General features: G+C 49.4%; 1 protein-coding gene and 1 long non-coding RNA gene across 4 annotated transcripts; one reads left to right on the forward strand and one right to left on the reverse strand.

The window, feature by feature from the left end:
- The first annotated feature begins 448 nt into the window (after positions 1-448).
- On the forward strand, positions 449-1,099 carry LOC135575550 (uncharacterized). The gene is made up of 3 exons (XR_010466520.1): positions 449-575; positions 736-852; positions 971-1,099. It is a non-coding gene; the product is annotated as an uncharacterized LOC135575550 (long non-coding RNA).
- Positions 1,100-2,574: 1,475 nt separating this feature from the next.
- UBE2V1 (ubiquitin conjugating enzyme E2 V1) lies at positions 2,575-16,758 on the reverse strand. Of its 3 annotated transcripts, none has more exons than XM_065031819.1 (4): positions 16,613-16,758; positions 7,800-7,948; positions 4,734-4,859; positions 2,575-4,378 (listed from the first exon to the last, which is right to left on the reverse strand). In XM_065031819.1, exons 1-4 carry the CDS (start codon positions 16,632-16,634, stop codon positions 4,232-4,234), a joined length of 444 nt encoding a protein of 147 aa, XP_064887891.1. In that variant the 5' UTR covers positions 16,635-16,758; the 3' UTR covers positions 2,575-4,231. The 3 variants fall into 3 exon arrangements, with proteins under 3 accessions (XP_064887891.1, XP_064887892.1, XP_064887893.1); XM_065031820.1 differs by having other exon boundaries at positions 16,619-16,710; XM_065031821.1 differs by lacking the exon at positions 16,613-16,758 and adding an exon at positions 11,453-11,542.
- Positions 16,759-19,848: the final 3,090 nt, after the last annotated feature.

Consider the following 19,848-nt stretch of genomic DNA (forward strand, 5'->3'; position numbering starts at 1 on the left):
AGGGCCAGTTCCCGCAAACGGGTAAACCACAAACAGCTCCCGCGGCTCTGGCAAGACTCCGCAAAGATGGGTGTTTGGCAAAGGAGTGAGAGTGCGCCCACCGCACCTCCCCCGGTTTGTTTCCCTTGTTAAACCCGGCTTAACTCCTCCACGTGGCACCTGCCTGGCCGTGTCGCAGGCAGCACCGAGATCAAGCGTTCAGAGCAAGCAGTGGTAAGAGCACGGAGAAGGCGTATTTAAGCATATACTCCCTACATACAATAAAGCAAGAAGCAAACAACAGTTAGTCTTTGTTAACAGTTAAGATCTCACTGCAGTGCTGGTTTTCCCCCTAGCAAGTTAATGCCTGTAGAGCGAGAAAGCCGTGACAAACAGGCTTTTAAAACTGAAATTGATTAATGATAAATACAAAAAGAGGACTTGAGGTTTAAAACGAGCAGCATTTGCACCTTACTCAGACGCCGGCCTTGCAAAGCCCGCTGGCTCCCTCTGCCGTCTGCCAGGGCGAGCACACAGCAGCTCCACGGCAGGGGAGCCTGGCAGGACAGGGCTGTCACTGGGCTGTCACTGCAGAGGTGAGGGCTGTCACTGGGCTGTCACTGCAGAGGTGAGGGCTGTCACTGGGCTGTCACTGCAGAGGTGAGGGCTGTCACTGGGCTGTCACTGCAGAGGTGAGGGCTGTCACTGGGCTGTCACTGCAGAGGTGAGGGGTGTCACTGGGCTGTCACTGGAGAGGTGAGGGGTGTCACTGGAGAGGTGAGGGGTGTCACTGGGGTTTCACTGGAGAGGTGAGGGGTGTCACAGGGCTGTCACTGGGCTGTCACTGGAGAGGTGAGGGGTGTCACTGGAGAGGTGAGGGGTGTCACAGGGCTGTCACTGGGCTGTCACTGGAGAGGTGAGAGGTGTCACAGGGCTGTCACTGGGCTGTCACTGGAGAGGTGAGGGGTGTCACTGGGGTTTCACTGGAGAGGTGAGGGGTGTCACTGGGGTGTCACTGGAGAGGTGAGGGGTGTCACTGGGGTGTCACTGGAGAGGTGAGGGGTTTCACAGGGGTGTCAGTGGCTGTCGGGTCCCTCTGGCACGGGGTGGCTCCTACAAGCTCTGCAGAAGCCGCCGGGCGATCTGCTCAGACCAGTCTCCTCCAGCAGCTCCTGCTCCACAAGGAACAGCATTTATTTCATGGTCAATACACTTACTCTACTTACTGTCCCTTCTTATCCTTCTCTGGTTCAGGACATGGACTGAGGTCAGCAGGCATCAGCTGAACACTTTGCCTTTACGCTACCAGAGGCAGGACAAGCACAGGTCAGACACAGTTTCACTTCCCCACCTCATTTCCAAAGCATAGAACAAGCAATCAAGCTGTGGGACGACCGGTCTCCCCCACTACGTAGGCTGTAGGTCGCATACACCGACAAAACTACAACACGTGGGTTCAATGGCAGCTGACTTTTACTGCATTGTTTTTGGCTGCGAGCGGAGCAGCGGCGCGCGGGAGCAGCGACGTGTTCAGGGGAGAACATTTACACTGGACCCTTTTTTTGGACGTACCACCCAATTTCGCATGGCAGACGCTGTGGACCGCGGCTCACACCAGCGCAGCCCCCGGCGCCGCGCGGCCCCGGCAGCCTGCGGTGCTCCGACCTGTGGAACTCACAAAGCAAAACAGTTTCAAAAATATTACTTCAAATACAAAGATTGTGGGAGGCCCCAAACATGCACCAACCATTGTCCTCCTGCCCGGGGCAAGGGCACTCTTACAACAGCTCTGAAACCAGAGATCATCGAGCAGCACGCCATAGTTATCAAGCACTGTTCCCATTCCCATTTGACATCTTTAGATATTAAGCTGTTTTAAATAAAGACGCACACACGATGCTGACAAAGTATCAGTCGCATTGTCTTCATAGATACGCTCCGAGCTACCGAAGGACTGAGTTGTATTTTGGGTGAGAAGCCAGCAGCAAGTTTCACAAAGGTTCACAAGAAATGGTCATTCCCTTTGCCATTCCCGACCCAGAAGAACCTCGTGTCACCACCGCGCCGCGCCGAACGCACAGCGGGGACCTCCGGCATCCTCTGAAGCAGAAACACTTCCCACTCGGCAAGGCCAAAATTCCACAGCCCCGCTTCTATCTGGATTTGGAGAGACGGTGAGCTCTTTATGCTCCACTGTTTGAGGGAAAACAGGTACAATCTGAGGTTGTGAAGTTCTCCTTGCAGTTGGCGGACAGCGTAACACGCAACTGTACAGGGACTCGATCTCCTCGGGACCACAGCACACAAAGGTGACGGCAACAACGGCACCTGCAGATCGCACCGTACCCACAGATCCGCTTCAGCAGCTCCTCAGCACCGCGTAACGTCACCGGCTGCCCAGCCTATGCGAGCCTGAGGTTAAACTAAAACTAACCATCCTCCTTGGCGCAGCAGCAGCAGCTGGATGAAGCCAATTGCCTTTCGCCAGCGGTTCACACGCTGCTTGCTAAACGTGATCTGTAGGAAGATACTTCCAACAAATCAAGAATTCCATAAGGGATCAAAATTCTTAACATAAATACAATTAAAGCCTTATAATATTAATGCACACGTTTTATTATATTAAAATCAGGCAATGGTCTGATACAATAAAAAGGCTGCTTATGGAATACTGTTATGTTAAACTTTAATTACAGAGGATGTTAAATCCTTACAACTAATATTTTCCTCAAAAGAGTTAATGGAAACATCAATTGTTCATTGACTTGATAGCTGCTGCTTTAAAATGTCTTTATTGTTCCTTTTTTTTCTTTTTTAAATTTTTTTACACAAACACTGAATCTGTGGTAGAACCCAGGACACACTAGGTCGGTTGTATGTGAGCTTGCATCCACATTTCAGCAGTTAGTGGTCCAAACAGTAAACCAGAAAAGGCAGTGATTTGCCAGGATGCAAAGCCAATTAAGGTCCTCAATCTGCTGTACGCACCATCTCCCCAAAATCGTCACTGAAGAGGTTTCTCTTCCAAGACTCACAGAATCCTAATAAGATCTACTGCACTGATTTGTCTGTAGTCGTCACATCTTTAGAAGGGCCAAACGTAAGTGCAACATTTCATTAATTAACATTCTTAGGTCAATCCAAAGCACCAAAATACAACTATGAGAGAGCTGGAGAGCGTGTTCGGAATCTCTACGTGCGGAGTTTCCCCGTTTGAAGTTTGGCAGCAGAAGGTTTGGGCGATCCTGGTAAATGACTGCTCTTTTCCCCATGCCAAAGCCTATCTAACGCCACGGGCCCCGGGCAGCTTGGCGGTGCGGCAGCGGTGCTGGGGGACAGGGAAAATCCAGGTGTGCGAGCACAACAGATACTCTTGTTTCCCAGGCTGGTGAAGACTAAATCTGTTGCAAAACCAAAATGTGAGAAGCAGGAAGGAACACGTCAAGTTATTGCCCCAACGCTTGCCCCCGGCGCGCAGGGGTGAGAAGAGTCACAAAGAGGGGCAAAAAGAAAGCAGCACCCCCGCTAAAAAGAGGGGAAGGGGGAAGAGATTGAAAGATCCTGAATCCCTCACCCAACCCCACGTCACTGGTGAGGGGGACCAGGAAGAGAAGTACAATCTAGGCCCTGGCCGAAGGGAAGAAGGAAAGCTCGCCCCGGATGAGCAGGGCATTAAAAAACATAACAAAAAAACCCAAAAATGAGCACAGTCACATTCAGCCTTTACTAGAGATAGCACAAAGGGAGGGATGACCCAGGTTAGCACACATCCCCATTAGTAGTCCGTAAAGCCCAGCGTCGTACTGGAAGCAAAAACCTTTGTGTTCACTCTAATAAATAGCCCTGAGCTTCGACTCTATTGCAAAAGACAGAAGAACAAAACCAAACAAAAGCCCAAACCCAGGCCAGACGCGCAGCGGGTGATTGTGGGACGTATGCGTTCACAGTTAAGTCAGATGTGCCACACTGGTCTTGACAGTAATAAACTTAAATAGACTTTTCCTGATACCAGCAGTTCAGCTATGTGGACAGTGGTTACACAACAGGATTATTTGTTATAGCACAACTTATATTTAAAATGAAAAACAAAAAAAAAAATTAGTATCATTTACAGTATCTCAAGAAAAACTTCCTTTGAATGGGAACTTCCTTTCCAGTATTTTGAGGTCTACAAGATGCATCTAGAAAATTTACTACTGTGGAAAATGAAGACAGCTTAAATTGAATAAGGGGGCATGTTTGTTTGTTTGTTTTAATTGCTGTAACATTGTCCTTCGGGTGGCTGAGGAAGTTTCATATTTTCTTTAGACATCATTAGACGCCGAAGCTCTTGCAGAACAACTTTGATACTATAAGAATTCTGCCATTTTGCTAGGACTGATATGGCTCTGGGGTCCACCTAAAACAGACAAGAAAACCACGTGGGTCAGAACGGATCCGTTACACACGGGACTCCCCACACACCCTCCAGCTAAGATCTGACACAGTCTGACACCGCAGAGAGCAAAAGCAAGCGAGCGGTTTCCTAAAGCGTAACAAATCCCCACATCACGCGACTATTTGTGAGCTGCAAAAGGGCAGGAAAAGTCAATTCTGCGTTTTGATTTCAGAACACACTCGGCTCATGCACCTCCCTTCTACCCCCCTTTCCTTCTCCTCAAAGCAAAAGCAATGAGTAGTGAAGCAAGCTGGAAGTACAATCACAACATTCATTTGAAACTGCACGTTAAAACGAATAAAACCAAAAAACTTACCACTCCATTAGAACTATTTACTCCATTCATATTAATTTTTGTTACAAATCGTACAAATGGAGGTGCTTCTGGATACTTAGGCCCACATTCTATTTTAAGGCTGTATATTCTGTTTTCATAAATTGTCTGAGGGGAAAAGAAAGGGAGGAAGAATCACATCAGGCAGTTCTGTGAGCATCTGCTTAAAACAACGGGAGCTTTCGGGACACGTAAACTACTAACGATAAGATATATGCTACACTGGCTACCTCTGTTTTGGGTACCTTTTCTAATACTCAGAGTATCAAATGTTATCTCTTCAAGGTCATAAATTCTACTGGTCTTTTAAGCATCACATTTTCATATAAAGAATGAAACTGGCATTGCTTCCCATTCACCAACTGAAACGATTTTTTAAATCATCACATCGCTCAGATAACTACTTTTCAACCAGTCTTCATAAAGCAGCTTTGATTTATCAGTGTACTAATCACACACTACCTTGAAACTGAAGGCACAGCTTTAGCTCGGGCAACTGTGTAAAGTCGGCCTGTCCTAGAGCCGCATTTTAGGAATACGGGGTGGCGATAAACCAGTGTGGCAGCTGTCAGAGAGGGGAACCCCCGAGATTCAACACCTTGCAGAGCACATCCTGGTTCAAACAGCGTCACCACTTTGTCCCCACCGCGGTAACAGTGTTACACGTTAGGGCTTCTGACCCTTTTTCCTGCACCCTCAACATTGCAATGAAGATTAAACTCAAAGGGCAGCGACCATGAGGAAAGATCCAGGGGAACGCGTGCGCGCAGAAGCCCAGGAGCAGCCAGCAGCTCCTGCTCGCCCACGGCAGCAAAGCACGATGCGCCACCAGCATCTTAAGAAAAGCTGCTCGATGTACAAAAACTTATCAATATAAAACTCAGTGCAATGCCTTTCAAGGGCCTGTTACACCCCTTGAACATCTTAGTATGTCCTGTAATATTGATGAGCATTTTGATGCAGAACACTATCAAAAACATCAGAACTGGCTTCTGATGGAGCTGCTCCTCGTCTGTGCAGGTGCAGAGCCAGGCCGGTGACAAACGGAACGCTGTCACAAAGTTTTGGGGAAAGAAAGTAATCGGTCAGCTCTGCCCAGGCCCCGGCACCGCGTCCCTGCGCGTCCCTGCGCGTCGTGTCCCTGCGCGTCGTGTCCCTGCGCGTCGTGTCCCTGCGCGTCCCTGCGCGTCGTGTCCCTGCGCGGCGAGCAGCCCAGAGCTTCCCACGGGTTTGAGGGGCTTTGCAAACAGCAGCACCACACGGAGACCAGAGGATGGAAAGCTTTGACTGTGCGTATGTCTACGGCCAATATAAAATTTGCGCCGATAAAGCTGAAGTTGTGACTGTGCCAGCGTTTCTAAATAGCTTGTACAAACAAGATGAACCACGGGCTGCAGAACCACCCGCAGCAAGCCCGGGAAGGAGCAGCAGGAGCCCGTGTTCGGCAGCAGGGACGCGCAGCAGCACCCATCTCACTCTGCACCACGGTGCGTTTTTCCCTCTGGAATGCCCAACGTACGATTCTTCCACCTGCTACAAGCACAACTGCTTTCTACCAATATTTACCAGTATTCCCTCATCCTATTAAGAAAAAAAATGGTAATAAGTGAGTATAAGCAGTGCTAAAAGCAGGACAGTCACTTAGCAAACAAGAATGACCCAAAGTTCGCCGAATGTCTCTCAATACAGCCTGTTGCTTTCAAGCAATAAGCTCAAAAGAAGCCAAAGATACTTTTGGGAAAAGTTTCTATGTGTAAGAGTGTTAGGAAGACAAAAGCGGCACAGCTGAATCACTTGGGACAGTTACAACCTACAAGTTCCTGTCACTGCTGACGAGTCAGCACACGCCTCTCTGCACAGTTCAGTTTCTAGTTAATTTTCTAAATTAGATTTCGAGTGTGCTCAAATTTTCCATAAAGCGTATGCACACAGTGAGCTTTCTTCATTAATGCAGGCTCATTAACGCTCTCCTAATGTTCGAAAATCAAGTGCTGTTCTAGAAAATGATTTGGACATATCATAAACAGACAAAATGATCGTGAATGGGGAGATGTTAAAAGTGGCCGACAAAAAGTGAACAAAACTTCTGGATGAGATAGACAACACTGCACGTGTAATGTTAGAACGTAAATTCTTGTACAACCTCACTGTACGCCAGAAAAGGCAACTGATACAGTAGAGACACACAGCTCTGTAATGGTTTCCATGTAATAGGTTGAGAACACTGGGATTATGGAAAAGTCATGCTGAGGCCGGATACAGAAGACAACATCTACTGCGGGAAGGAGCATCGGCTACTCGCCCTCCATGGTAAGGATGTTACGGAAACGGCAGAGATACAGGGTGAAACTGGAGAGAACAGACTAGCGGTGGTTTTAGAATAAATGCATATAGACAATGCACAAGTCCTCAAGTTCGCTACAAAAGTGGAGACCCACAGTTCAGTAGGGTTTTGGGGGAGAAGACAACACGACGATACCACCACAACAACCGGTAGCATTATAAGAAACTGCTCAGGGTGAGAACATTTGAAGAAGGAATTGAATTCATTAAAATGGGAGTTTCCCGAGTTAGCTGAAACTCTACGAGAGCAAGTCAGTACTGCTGCAATAAAAACCAGCCCATAAACTCAACAAGAAATGGGAGAAAGACTAGCAGTACTGAACAAAACATCCACGTTCTACCTGCATCAGCTCCATCTCACTAGCCAAAGGATTTCAAACTTTGCTGTATTCAAGAGCACAGGACACTAGAATCCCGGAATCTCTAAAGTTAGGTCTTAATGAATCTGTAAATACAAAGCAGACATGTAACAGAACTACCCAGAGAAAGGCTCTAAAAATATTCCAAATTATAATCAAAAAGACATATAGATACATGAAAGCCATTGTTACATTGACCTTGAAGCTTCAACATAAATCACTTGCTGAAGTGTTTTTTCACTCATTGGTGTTGTGTTTATTTTCTACTTCAGTGGTCAGATTAAGGCAAGAAAAGGGGGAAGAAAAACAAGTAACAGTACTATTTAACTATTTAACGGATACTTACTCTTGGAGGCCCAATAATCATTCCTGTCCATCTTGTAAGTGTCATATCCTCATCGTCTTCAAGGCCCCAGCTAACCGTCCCATCACCGACGCCTTTCTGACCTTCTTCCAGTTCTTCCAACAGACGAAAATTACGAGGAACTTTTACTCCTGAAAACAATCCGAAAAATATTTTGAGTTGAGAAATACAGTAAAGAAATAAAGCCAGAGTAACTTCATCGACACTTTTGGTCATTCTACAGAAAGCATTTTTGGTAAAAACATAAAAATATCACTACTTTTTGAATGACAATATTTCAACGCTACGGAAAGATAACCCCATATTTAGCTTGGATTTTACAACTGAACAGGCTGGAAGGCTGACAGGCTGATATTAGCGCAGGCAACACAATGAAAGGCAATCTCTGTCCGTTCACAGATACACACGGTATTGTGGAGCTCTAATTAGCACTTGTCTATATGATACAGTATAAAAATGTAGAAGATTCTACAAAATGACACCATGAAAGGCTTGACATCATTCAACTCACTCAGAGCTTTTAAAAATACCTCTCAAAGCAAATAAAACCCTTTCATAACGTTAGTAGGTTAATCTGAAGTTAATTCAAGTGGGCTCTGTCAGCAGCAATAGCATCCTTTGTACTTCTGACCTCTGCCACCAAGGAATTTCAGCACTTCGGAACGGCTGGTACGTTTATCCTCAAAATGAACAGCAAACCAGGAAAATGTCTTATCCTCATTACATCAATGGGCAACAACGGCATACCCAAGGTCGCACACTAAGCCAGCAGCAAAGGAGGATCCCGAAGCCAGGCCACAAGGGACTTGGCTTATTCTTCTTCAACATATCTGCAGCTCAGGCACCATAGAACATACTTGCACTCCAGGCCACCACTTCTCTTTCGTACTGGGTTTGCATGGCAAGGTTTTGGCAGCGGGGGGCTACAGGGGTGGCTTCTGCGAGGAGCTGCTGGAGGTTTCCCCCATGTCCCATAGAGCCAGTGCCACCGGCTGCACGACAGAGCCACCGCCGGCCACGGCCGAGCCCAGCGGAGACGGTGGCTGTGCCTCGCGGATAAGGTGGCTACGAAAGGGGCAAAAACCCACGGAACTGCAGCTGAAGAGAGGAGTGAGAATACGAGAGAGAAACAACTGCAGACACCAAGGGCAGGGAACGAGGGGGAACTGGTGCTGCAGGCACCGGAGCGGAGCTTCCCCAGCAGCGCACGGTGCAGACCATTACAAACAAGCATAAAATAAACCAAAAAAGCAACTTACTAAAGGAATTAGTTGGTTGGTCAGTTTGATACGTGTCTAACACAATCAAGAATGTTCTGGGGAAATACAATTCAATAACACAGCTGTAGAAACAGTAGGAAGAGAAACCTGGAATGGGAAAAGTGGCCACAGAAGACGCCAGACCCGCACAGCGGACACCAAACCGCACGTCGGGGGCTGCCAAGCGCGACTCAAACACAAGCCCAGGCCAAATCTGCACCTTCAACCCGCAGCGAGGCTGAGCTGCTACCGTGGCTGCTGAGTAATACAGATCTTTGGCTGTGAAAGGAAATGAGTCAGTTGGGGCTGGTGAAGCCATCGCCATAAGATTAACCGAGCCCCAGCCCCTCGGTGGCAGCAGGACCTCTTGGTGACCACTGCCACTCCCCCACACAAAAAAAACAGTGTTTCCACTCCCAGTAAGTCTTAAAAGCATAAAGTACGTATCTTGTGTACCTTGGGCATACAAAGGTTCACATATGCCATTCATACCTGAATCATGACAGATCAGCCACCCCATTTTTCATTCTGTTCCCAACGCTCTCCATGCTCTAGACAGGGGTGGCAGAGAACAGAGCAGCCCAGCTCCAAGGCAGGGGATGAGAGAGCTGGGGGACGGGACGAGTACGAGCTGAAGGCCAAGGTACCACCTTTACTTACACTCACACAACCTATTTCAGGGTTTGTGCTGCAGTGGATCCACGGGGGAGCTGGTGATGGGGAAGGACTCAGGTTGTGCCGTGTCTGAAGCTGCTGTCTGGGCTTCAGCCCTGCCTGCTGGCACCCGGGGGAAGAAACAGCCCGGGGAGAAGGACAAACAAGAGACAAAGAAAAGGTCTTCTGGGGGGTGAACTCCACCCTTTGGTCTGACACAGCAGCTCTTCGACAATGCAGGTGATGCCGCAAAGGAAACCGTCCGTGACTATTATTAGAAACCCGCTTGCAGAAACAATAAGCTGAAGCCAGCAGAAGACTTGACTCGGATGTGTCGTGCTGCTGAAAAATACTCTGCCTTCTCGACCACACAGTCACCGTGCTTAACAGGCATCATCTCAGCCTCCGTACTTCAGTACTTGGTAGTACTACTTCATATCCATCACTGGTGCAAACTGATACTCACTTAGACCAAAACAAAGAGGTGGACTGGGCAGCATTAGGTTAGTGTTTGGACTTGGTGATCCTAAAGGTCTTTTCCAAGCAAAATGATTCAGTGATTCTAAACAAGCTAGGAGGAATCAGCTTTATGGTAAGCAGACACAAAGGACACCAACAGCATTGCCCACCTACCCCTCCCCTGAGCATCACACACCCTGTTCACCGAGTGGCGCTGGAATCCTGCCTGAGGATCATCAAGTGATCATCTAATTAAAAATTACATCATCTCGCATATATTTGAGGAGGCCACAACCAAGGCTGAAAGGCAGCCTTAATGCTGACATTTGCTAAGCAGAGCTAGGCTTGGCTTTACAACCTCGCGGCAAGAGAAGGCAACTGTATTCCCGAGCTCTCCCCAGATACAGCTGCTCTGATTCAGCATGAATCAGAGCCATAAAAGAGTCACACAGGATTTTACAGTTCCCTGACAAGTCTGAGGTCTACAGATAGCTGGCTTGTGCGCTGTCTCCTATCTCACAGAACAAGTTAACATAAATGACTATTAATTCCCCAGCAGCTGCTCACTTGTGAGCCCTACAGCAGCACCAGTGGTAAAGGGAGGTGTGAGAAGTGAAGCACATGTATGTGAGTTTTTATGCACTTCACAGAAAATTATTATGGGAGATAAAACTGTTTTAGCCCTGTCCTAAAGCGCAGGGGTATAACGAGGAAGAGCAGCACCTCAGCCACCGCACAAGTTCAGAGTCACATTAAAGGTGGTAATTCAGCTCCCTCCCCAACACGTTCTCAGGAGATTCAACAGGAAGAAAAACGCACGCACACACACATAAAAGACTACGGCCAAATGATCACAAATGCCTCAAATAATTTCTAAATAACCTACCCTTAAGCAGGGCAGAATAAAAGACCAGATCCACTCTTCTGGTCAGCCTGGAAAGATGCATGAAGCCATTAAGCCAAGCCCATCTCCTGCCGTGGCCTGGAGCACTCATGGTCAGCTACCACATCCTGCTGGGACCCCGACCTCAGCAACCACAGCGGCTTTATCGCTTGTGGTCGTATGCAAACATATCATCATCGTCACACTTGCTGTCCACCAGGATTCCTAGAAAGTGATCTGATCTGCTCTAAGCACCCACAGCATCTCCCCAATAACTCCCACGGCTAAACCACGGCACGTTCAGAGTCAGGACGTGTCCAGCGCTGGCTGACACAGCCGTGACCACGCCGCGTGTCCTCCTCCCACTGCCCAATAAATACCTTGCATAATCTTTTCGGTGTAGCAATGGAGACCTTCAAGGCAGCAACCAAACCAACCTGTTTTTCTAAAAGTCCTTCATTTAACAGAAGTAAACCTAAATAAAGTAAGAGGCAATTAAAAAGCAATCAGGTTGTCGAAAGTACTTTCAGTTATGCATTTTGATTTAGCTTCGCTATGGTTCAAGAAGACTCTCAAATAGTAGCTTCATTTGATACAAAAATACAGTATCTAGATAATTACTTCACTTGCAGCTTGCCTGACTGCACAGAAATACTCCCAGAAATGGAACTGATAAAACATTTCAGAGCAAAAGGAGATATTTACTATTAATCACAATAGCAAAGCTAGGAAAGCTAAATTATAACTCTACTGACAAAGTAAGATCTCCAATGACACAGGTTTGTACGGACCTTCTAAAAATTCCCCTTGTAGTAAACACACATTGTGAAGCCTCAGCCCCGCACACCAGCTCACCGAATATTCTTGCGGCAAACTAGAGAACAAAACTAAACCACAGACTGAGATTTCCAGCAAGTCAGGATGCGTTACAGAGTTTAAAGTCACAGTTAAGAAGCTGCTGGGCTTTGGGTGACATGCTCTTCTGCCTCCAAACAGGACCAGGACCTTCCATTTTCCTTGTCACAAATGTCACCCTGGACGGTGCTCCCACGGCCCCACAGCCAGCCGGCCCAGCTCCCAGACACCACGTCGAAATGAGGACACAGGGGCTGGGCACGGCCTGCTCACTAAGAATTATTCCTGGAAAACAGTTACAAGCTAACTTGGGCTTTCAAAGATCTCACAGCACTCTGGGGTGAGATACATCTTCAGCGTATCTCACTCAAGACACACAGACACATCCTTGAACGCGTCTTACAAGAGCTGTAAAAGTGACCTTACCAGTCCAGGGCTGTTCTCATCTTGAACCTACATCCACGTGCAGTACACCGTCTGCTTCTAACGAGTTAAAACCAACACCCTTCCCCAGCTGTACAGTGGAAGCAATGACAAATACAGAAACCTCACCAAGCTGAGAAGAGCACAGTGAAACCAATGTGCCTCTGAGAGTAGATCCTCTTCTGGAATCTTCTTCATCAGTGTCAGCACAGAATATCCACCTCTCACCAAAACCCCAAGAATCCTTTTTTTCCTTTCTTTCTAAAGTGAAATCCAATTACAAGCATTTATTTTCAGGACTGACGCATAAATATACGGTACGGGACACCTCAGGAAAGCATGCAGAAAATGCACCTCACTCGTTAGGGGCTCTAAAAAGAGGAATCATCTTTTTGCTGAAAGTTCCTTGACATCTTCATCGATAACAGGCAACTTATCAAACTGGCCTTTCAGGTCAATTTTAATTCTGCTTCCTGTACTAGCTCCTGATTTACACTAACTCAGGTGAACTGAAATCCAACAGCTTTAAACACCGCTGTTGCTTAATATATTAAAGCCCCTTCTGTTGGCTGTTTTTGTGTATTTGATATTCAGCCCTCACTACATCTTTTCCAATCTTTACAGTAATTCTCCCCAGGGAAAAACCCATCACAGAGTCTTGACTTGCAACAGTTAAAAAACTCCCTTACCATCTGAAAATCCCAACCTTCCTGCACTTTACAAAATTTGTCAGTATTCATCTTCTATGATCCGTACCTACTTACTTATTTAATACCCTAATGAATCATTTTAAGTTCTCACCCAGAATAGCATTTTTCAAATATCTTACGTAATTTATATCATTATACATCAAAAGATTCAACCAAGTATCATTTTGTAAGTTTTGAACTATTTATATTTAAGCTACTGCACCCTCGCATTACAATAAACAAAGCAGCTCTGCCATCAGCTCCTTTAGCACCTGCTCTTTCATACACTCCTTATTCCATCTTATCTAAGAAGGCAGAATTTATCTTCCCAGTTCCTCTTCAATTTCTTTGTCCCTACCCTGGAGTATTTTACTTACAGACTCAGTACTTGGTGGCTGGCGATATTTATTTGGAGATAACAATGACTCTCGTGTGCAGTGCGCTCCACAGGAGACATCACGGGCCATTTGCAGAGGCAGGATGCACCTTCCACATCCTTCAACGCGCAGTTTCTTCTGCATTGTAATGTCTCATTTGCTTCTCACAAGCCTGAGTCTGAGTTTACAGTGACGTTAGGGGTCCCCCAACAGCTACAAGTACATACTTTTAATGTACTGTACTAAAACCAATCTGAGCTCCTCTCTCTGTTAGCAACATCAAAACGCGTACATCAGTGCTATCATACCGGTTGACCTAATGAATGGTCCTGGAGTTCTTCGCTTTGAATAACTTAAATCTGGGCAAATGATTTTGCTACTCGGTTCTTCCAGGCTGTCGGTAAATGCAGCGTCTCCCACAGCCCTGCAACAGACCCTCTAAATGGACTTAAGAGAGAAGAGTGGGTCAAACGAGGATGTTAAACCTTTCCCGGGATGAACGTTAGAACGACAGGATTCCACGGGCCAACGTGGTCAGGTTTTGCCCACTGTAATACTGGAGTCTGCAGGCCAGCGAGGTGGAGCAAGCCCCTGCAGTCCAGCTGGAACACAGAGCCCACGCAGCCCAGTCTCCCTGGGGGGCAGAGAGGACGCGAGCCCCTGAGGCACCCGTGACTCCCCGGCTGGAGCGCCGCCGGTGCCTGAGCCAGCGCAGCGGCCCTGCGCACACCTCAGTCTGAAGGACGGACGCACACACTTTGGGTGTTTGTACAAACACAAGGCTTACCTGTCTAATGCCCAGACCAGCCTTATGACTTTTCTGACTGACAGGGACATTTGCTACCATTTCTTCCTCTGACTCAGTAGCTCGTTTTAAAGAAAGACCGAGCATCTTTCACCCTCAAACTCTGTTTAAGCTCCTCTGCTGAACCACTATAAACTCATTATATCAAACACATTCAAGTGTTTTATAAGTGAATATGAATACAATAAGATTCAATGAAACATGTATCAGCAAAATGTGTTTTACGTATGAGTAAAGATGCTGCCCAAAGCCCCACAGTGAATCAATCAGCAGTGGCAAACAAGGTGTCATTTCCAGGCTGCCTGTGTGTGCCAGGCAATGCCTTCAGCACGGCCTCAAGAAGGAACCACACAAACTGCATTGCAGTGCCACCAGGACCTGCACACCGGGGTGTTCTCTTTCTCAGAAGAGGACAATCTCCATCCTTCACTGACGCGACAAGAAAACGCAGAGCGCTGCTGGTGGGGCAGCCTATGATTTACAGCTGCAGGTTCTCCCGCATCGAATTTAGGGTTCGCTGTTAAAAGTGTAAGTCACACACTGAATTTTCTTCTTTCCTCCCAGCAGCAGTCACACACAGGGGATGTGAGGAGCCGCTGGAGCACAGCGCCCGCCAGATGCCCTCGCTGCAGACACGAGACACCGAGGCCGCAGCTCACACGCGCCTGGCTGCAGGCTGCTCCACGCTTCCAGCACCGACCACCAGACAGCTTTTGGAAATCCAGGAAACACCAGGAAGCAACCCCAAAGACACAATGCGGCTAGCAGATGAGGGTTAACGACAGCTTATCACAGACACTGCCCGCCGCAAAAGGCAGGCTGCGCCGCTGGACCAGCTTTGGGTCGCCGCAGCCCACGTCCCTTTGGACACACACCCCTCCGTGACCACCCAGACAATTCATTCACGAAGCTGCACTGGCTTGAAAAGAAAATATTTGCCTTGTTCTCCCAGCCAATCACAAAATGAAAAGTCAGCATCTTCAAAGCATTACGAGGAAGGCATGGCGGCCAGAATGATGTGACATAAGAGGAGCAAGAAGGCTCCACTACCTTTTCTGTGTATTTTAATCAAGCGTTCCAGCACCTCACAACCAGGTACATTCAAACGTGGATCCGTAAATCATAATTCTCAGGACAGCATCTACTGCATTTTAAAAGTGTTTTTGTAAACTTTATGCCATGAATTATCTGCATTGTGATGGCTCTTCTTAAAAGTTGAAAGAGGCTATCAACAGAGCACCTGTAAACAAAAAAACCCAACATTCCTGTACCTTCAAGAGCACTGAACTCTTCTGGTGAACTCAGATTTAAACTGCAAAGGAAGCGATTTGAAAATAAGCATTACAGTGGCACATTTGAAACCCTATAGGGACTTATCAAACCAGGAAAATGAAACTGACTAAACAGAAGCGAAACTCATTTATTTCATCTGTCCAAGAGGATGTCAGTGGGAAAAATCACATTCAGAAACCTAGTTGCAGTATTTTTGTTTAATGTGTGATGATAAATGTAAATATAGAGTTTGTTTAACTACTCGAAGCAGGCAAGGAGCAATTTTAAAGGTGAACAAAAAATATACTGACTTCTCGAAGCAGACACGTACTGACAAGGAAGTTGCATCCTTCTGATGTAACAGGAAGGCACTATTAGTGACAAGGATTTTTACAGCAGCTCATTTCACCCACGTAACCCCGGTCCCTGCCCAGCGGCCGCTGACACCGCAGGGTCACTCTGGCCACCCCCGCCGCCCAGAGCGGCAGGACGGACAGAGAAGCGCCCGCACGGCGGCTCCGCCAGGCCCGGCACCGGGGGGCTCGGCCGCCGCCGGGCCGCGGGGTCCGGGCTCCGCACCCCAGCACCGCGCGGGGCCGCGGGCTCCAGCCCGGGGGGCCCAGCGCGTCGCCGCGCCCCGGGGCGGGCCCGCGGGGAGCCGGACAGGACAGACCTCCCGTGGGGACCCGGACGGGACGAGACAGAGCAGGACCGGGCGGCCCTCCCGCGGGGCCCGGCCTGGCCCCGCTCCCCGCCCGGCCCGGGCCGCACTCGCCCCGCCGGGGCCGCTCACACCACGAGGCCTCGGCAGCCCCCGGGAAGGTGCCCGCGGGCCCGCCCGGCAGCCGCGGCGAAGCAGCGTGTCCCGGCCCCGCCACTCCCGCGGCCGGCAGCCGGTTCCGCGCCGCACCGCGCCCCTCGGGCCGGCCCCGCCACCGCCACCGCCCCCTCCCCCGCCGCCGCCCTCGCCCCTCCGCCGGGCGCCTCCCGGCCTAGCGCCCGCCGTTGCCCCTCCAGCACCGACACCCCCAGCCGGGCCCCCGGCCGCCCCCGCGGGGTCGCGCAGCCCCGCGGCGAGAAGCGGCCCGGCCGGCCCCCACCCGGCCCCGCGCCGCTCACCCGCACCCGTGGTGGCCGCCATCTTGCGCCGCTGCCGCCGGGCCGGGCCCCGCCCCGCCCACCACGTCAACGCAACGCGGGAAGTGCGGCTCCGAGGGGGCGGGCGGGCGCGCTAAAGCGGAGGCCGGGGCGCGGCGGCGGCAGGGTGAGCTCTGTGGTGCACGAAGGGCGCTTCCGGAGCTCCGCTGCGCGGGCGGGCTCCCCGGAGGGCAGCAGGCGGGGGCTGCGGGGAGCGGACGAGCCCCCCGCCCCGCTGGGGAAAGCAGCCCCAGCGAGCTCTCCGGGGAGCTCTGGAACAACAGCATTTAACAGGCCATAAACCTCAAATGCAATTAATATGAATAAGTAGTGAACTATGTTTATTACTGCCAGAGCTCGAGCAGCATCAGCTCTTCTGCTTTACAAGTATCCGTAGTCAATTTGTAACAACCTGGCTCTGTTAATGCATTTGTATCCCAAACCTCTTCCCGAGATGTCTGAGCCAAGGGAAGCCCCAGGATACCGTGCTGAGCAGCATTAATTGAATTTTCTGGCTTTTGCTTGTGAGCCAGCACAGGAATCCGTGCTCCAGCAGCACAGCACACAGTGTGCTTCAGCTTCAAGGGGCTTCAGCGTGGTGGGATTAGAGCCCAGACCAGAGCACCGCAGCACACGGACAGACAGACAGGCTGGGACACCCTCTCTGCAGAGCAGAGGACGTGAAGCACATCCACACATTGCTTACTGTGTTTCAGGAGGTTGCTGCTGTACAACATATGGCCATAAAAGTATTTTCAGGCCTAAGCTGGCTGGTACGAATCTCGAAGAGACATAAAAAACATGAGGAAAATCTACAAGGCCATGTTTTAATCAACAGCCCATCATCATTTACCCCTCTCCAGTTAATGCAGTAATTAAACAAAAATACAGAGGGAAATGAATTCTGCTTTGTCTTGCAATATGTATCCGAAAAACTGTGCCCCAAGATGTCATATGAAAATTTGCAGAAACAAAGCATTTTGGAGACCTATTATTGCAGTTGAAGCCATTTACTGAGTTAAGTCAACTTTAACATCCCCAGCTTTTGGCAGCAAGCAAAGCCACTGTACCAGTTCTCTCAATTATTCTTTGAAACTACTTTAAATAACGTGGGCCGGTGTCTGTGTTTTACTTCGCTCCGCGCCTGGGGCCGGGCAGCGGGCAGAGCCGCGGAGGCCGGTGGGGCAGGCAGGGGGCACCACAGACCTGCCAGGAGCGGGGCCCAGCGCTGTGCTGAGCACCCACAGCCCCCACTCCCCCAGCACCTGAGCCAAAACCTCCTCCTGTGGCCTTGTTTCACACAGGCAAGTCTGCTGACGCACAAGGCAGCAGGGCCAGCAAACAGCTCTGCGCCGGAACAGCTCTTGAGGGTTTTCTTGTATATAGTGCAGAATAAAACCACGGCAGAAAGACCCACTTCTGTCACCGCACTGCGGTCAGTAGGCTGTGCCCTCCCTCCTTGTGCCGTGCGGCTGCCCCACGTCTGTTGCAGCCGACGCCGGCTCCGAGCAGGTTTCTCCTTGCCTGCACTGCACAGTGGCAGCGGACGGGTCAGCGCTGCAGATGAGAGGGGAGAACACAGATAACTTGATCCAGCAGCAACATGAAGCAAAATTGAAGAAGTTGAGAGACATGAGAAAGCCGAGCAGCTTGACGTGCGCCCATGGGAACTCCCAAGCACACACCAAACCCATCAGGCTTAAGAAAAGGCCAACTAGGATTTTAAGGCACAGTGCAATGCTTCCCTTTGCAGACGAGTCCCCAAACAGTGGATCTCTGTAACATCACAGATACCTGTAAAGAAATATATCTGCTCCTGCTAGGCCCTCCCACGACCACGAGCAGCCAGCTCACCGGAGGACAACTACAGACGTCGCAGACGTTGAAGGGCCAAAAGCCCTTCTCCTGAAGGTCTGGGGAGCAGAAGACCGACCACATCTTTCCATGGAAGCGACAGACTGAAATCAAATAGCTTTTAAAAGCCCTTAGTCAGACTGAAATGCAGGCCATCCCTGCACAGTTTAAAAGGAGTGCCTTATTCTGCTTTAGCTCTAATCTGTTCCTAATCAACTTAGGACAAATTTATCTTAAGCCAGATTTCCATCTGTTAAGAAGGATCCACGTAGCCTTTTGCTCCAGAATTACTGCATTGATTTTACAGAAGCATCCGCTACTTTAAATCAGTGAAACTGTTTCCAGAATCCAACCGAGAACCCAAGAACAAGCCGACTCCTACAGGGACTCATTAACCCTCCTCCAGGGAGCAGGAAGCTCTAACATACACCTCGACTCTCAGCAGAGGGGGAAAGACCCAGGATTACAAACCCAGACCCTGCCCACGGGCTGTGACAGGAACCCGGGGCAGCGCCAGCCCCGTCAGGCACCTCGGGTCGTTCTGAGCCCAGCGCAGCATCGCCATGGCAAACAGCATCCACACACCAACTGCTGTCCCAGTTCCTCATAATTAAGCAAGATTAACAGATAAATAGCCCCAGGGGCCACCAGTATGAGCAGCTCAGATTTGTTTCCAGGAAGACTATAGATCAAGTGGCTGAGAGAGGTCTGGGCACCAGCAATTGCCTTTAGCGGCACTCTTCCAGTTCAAATTCTAATACCTTCTGTGCTCCACATCCGTTTGTTGTGCACACTGCGCTGCTGCTGTTCACTTGGCATTTAAATCTGCAGGAAGAGATGAGCTCTCGGGAATCAGCGCTTCAGGCTGTTCTACAGGAGCCCTGAGCAGCCGCCCAGTTCTGCACTGGGCTTCTGCACTGGTTCACTTGACTCAAACTGGGGTCGCAGGTGAGGGGATGGGGAAGAAAGGAATGAGGGCAGGAGGGACGGACAACCAAGGGCTACAGATCGGTTAGAATATGGATTATTGGAGTCTCAAGGTAAAGCAAGTGTGAATTTAAACTTTAGGCAAGCTGGCAGCAACAACCGCCGCAGCGCTCTGTACTCACAGCGGCAGGCGTCGTTCCCTAAGCTCTCCCGCACGTCCAGCAGCGCAGGACACCCGCACGGAGGGGAAACGGGGAGGAGAAGCATCCTTTGCTCTGGGCGCACTGGGGTTTGCATCCCCACCGCACCAGCACCCAGCACATACTCAGTTCAACACCAAAGAAATTTAAACTAAGTTTCAGCCACAAACAGCAAATATTAGTGGATCTAACTTCACTGATTCAGAGTAACATTTGATGGCATGGGTGGGAGAAAAA

This window comes from Columba livia, chromosome 16, assembly GCF_036013475.1.
Source record: "Columba livia isolate bColLiv1 breed racing homer chromosome 16, bColLiv1.pat.W.v2, whole genome shotgun sequence".
Classification (NCBI taxonomy): Eukaryota; Metazoa; Chordata; class Aves; order Columbiformes; family Columbidae; genus Columba; species Columba livia.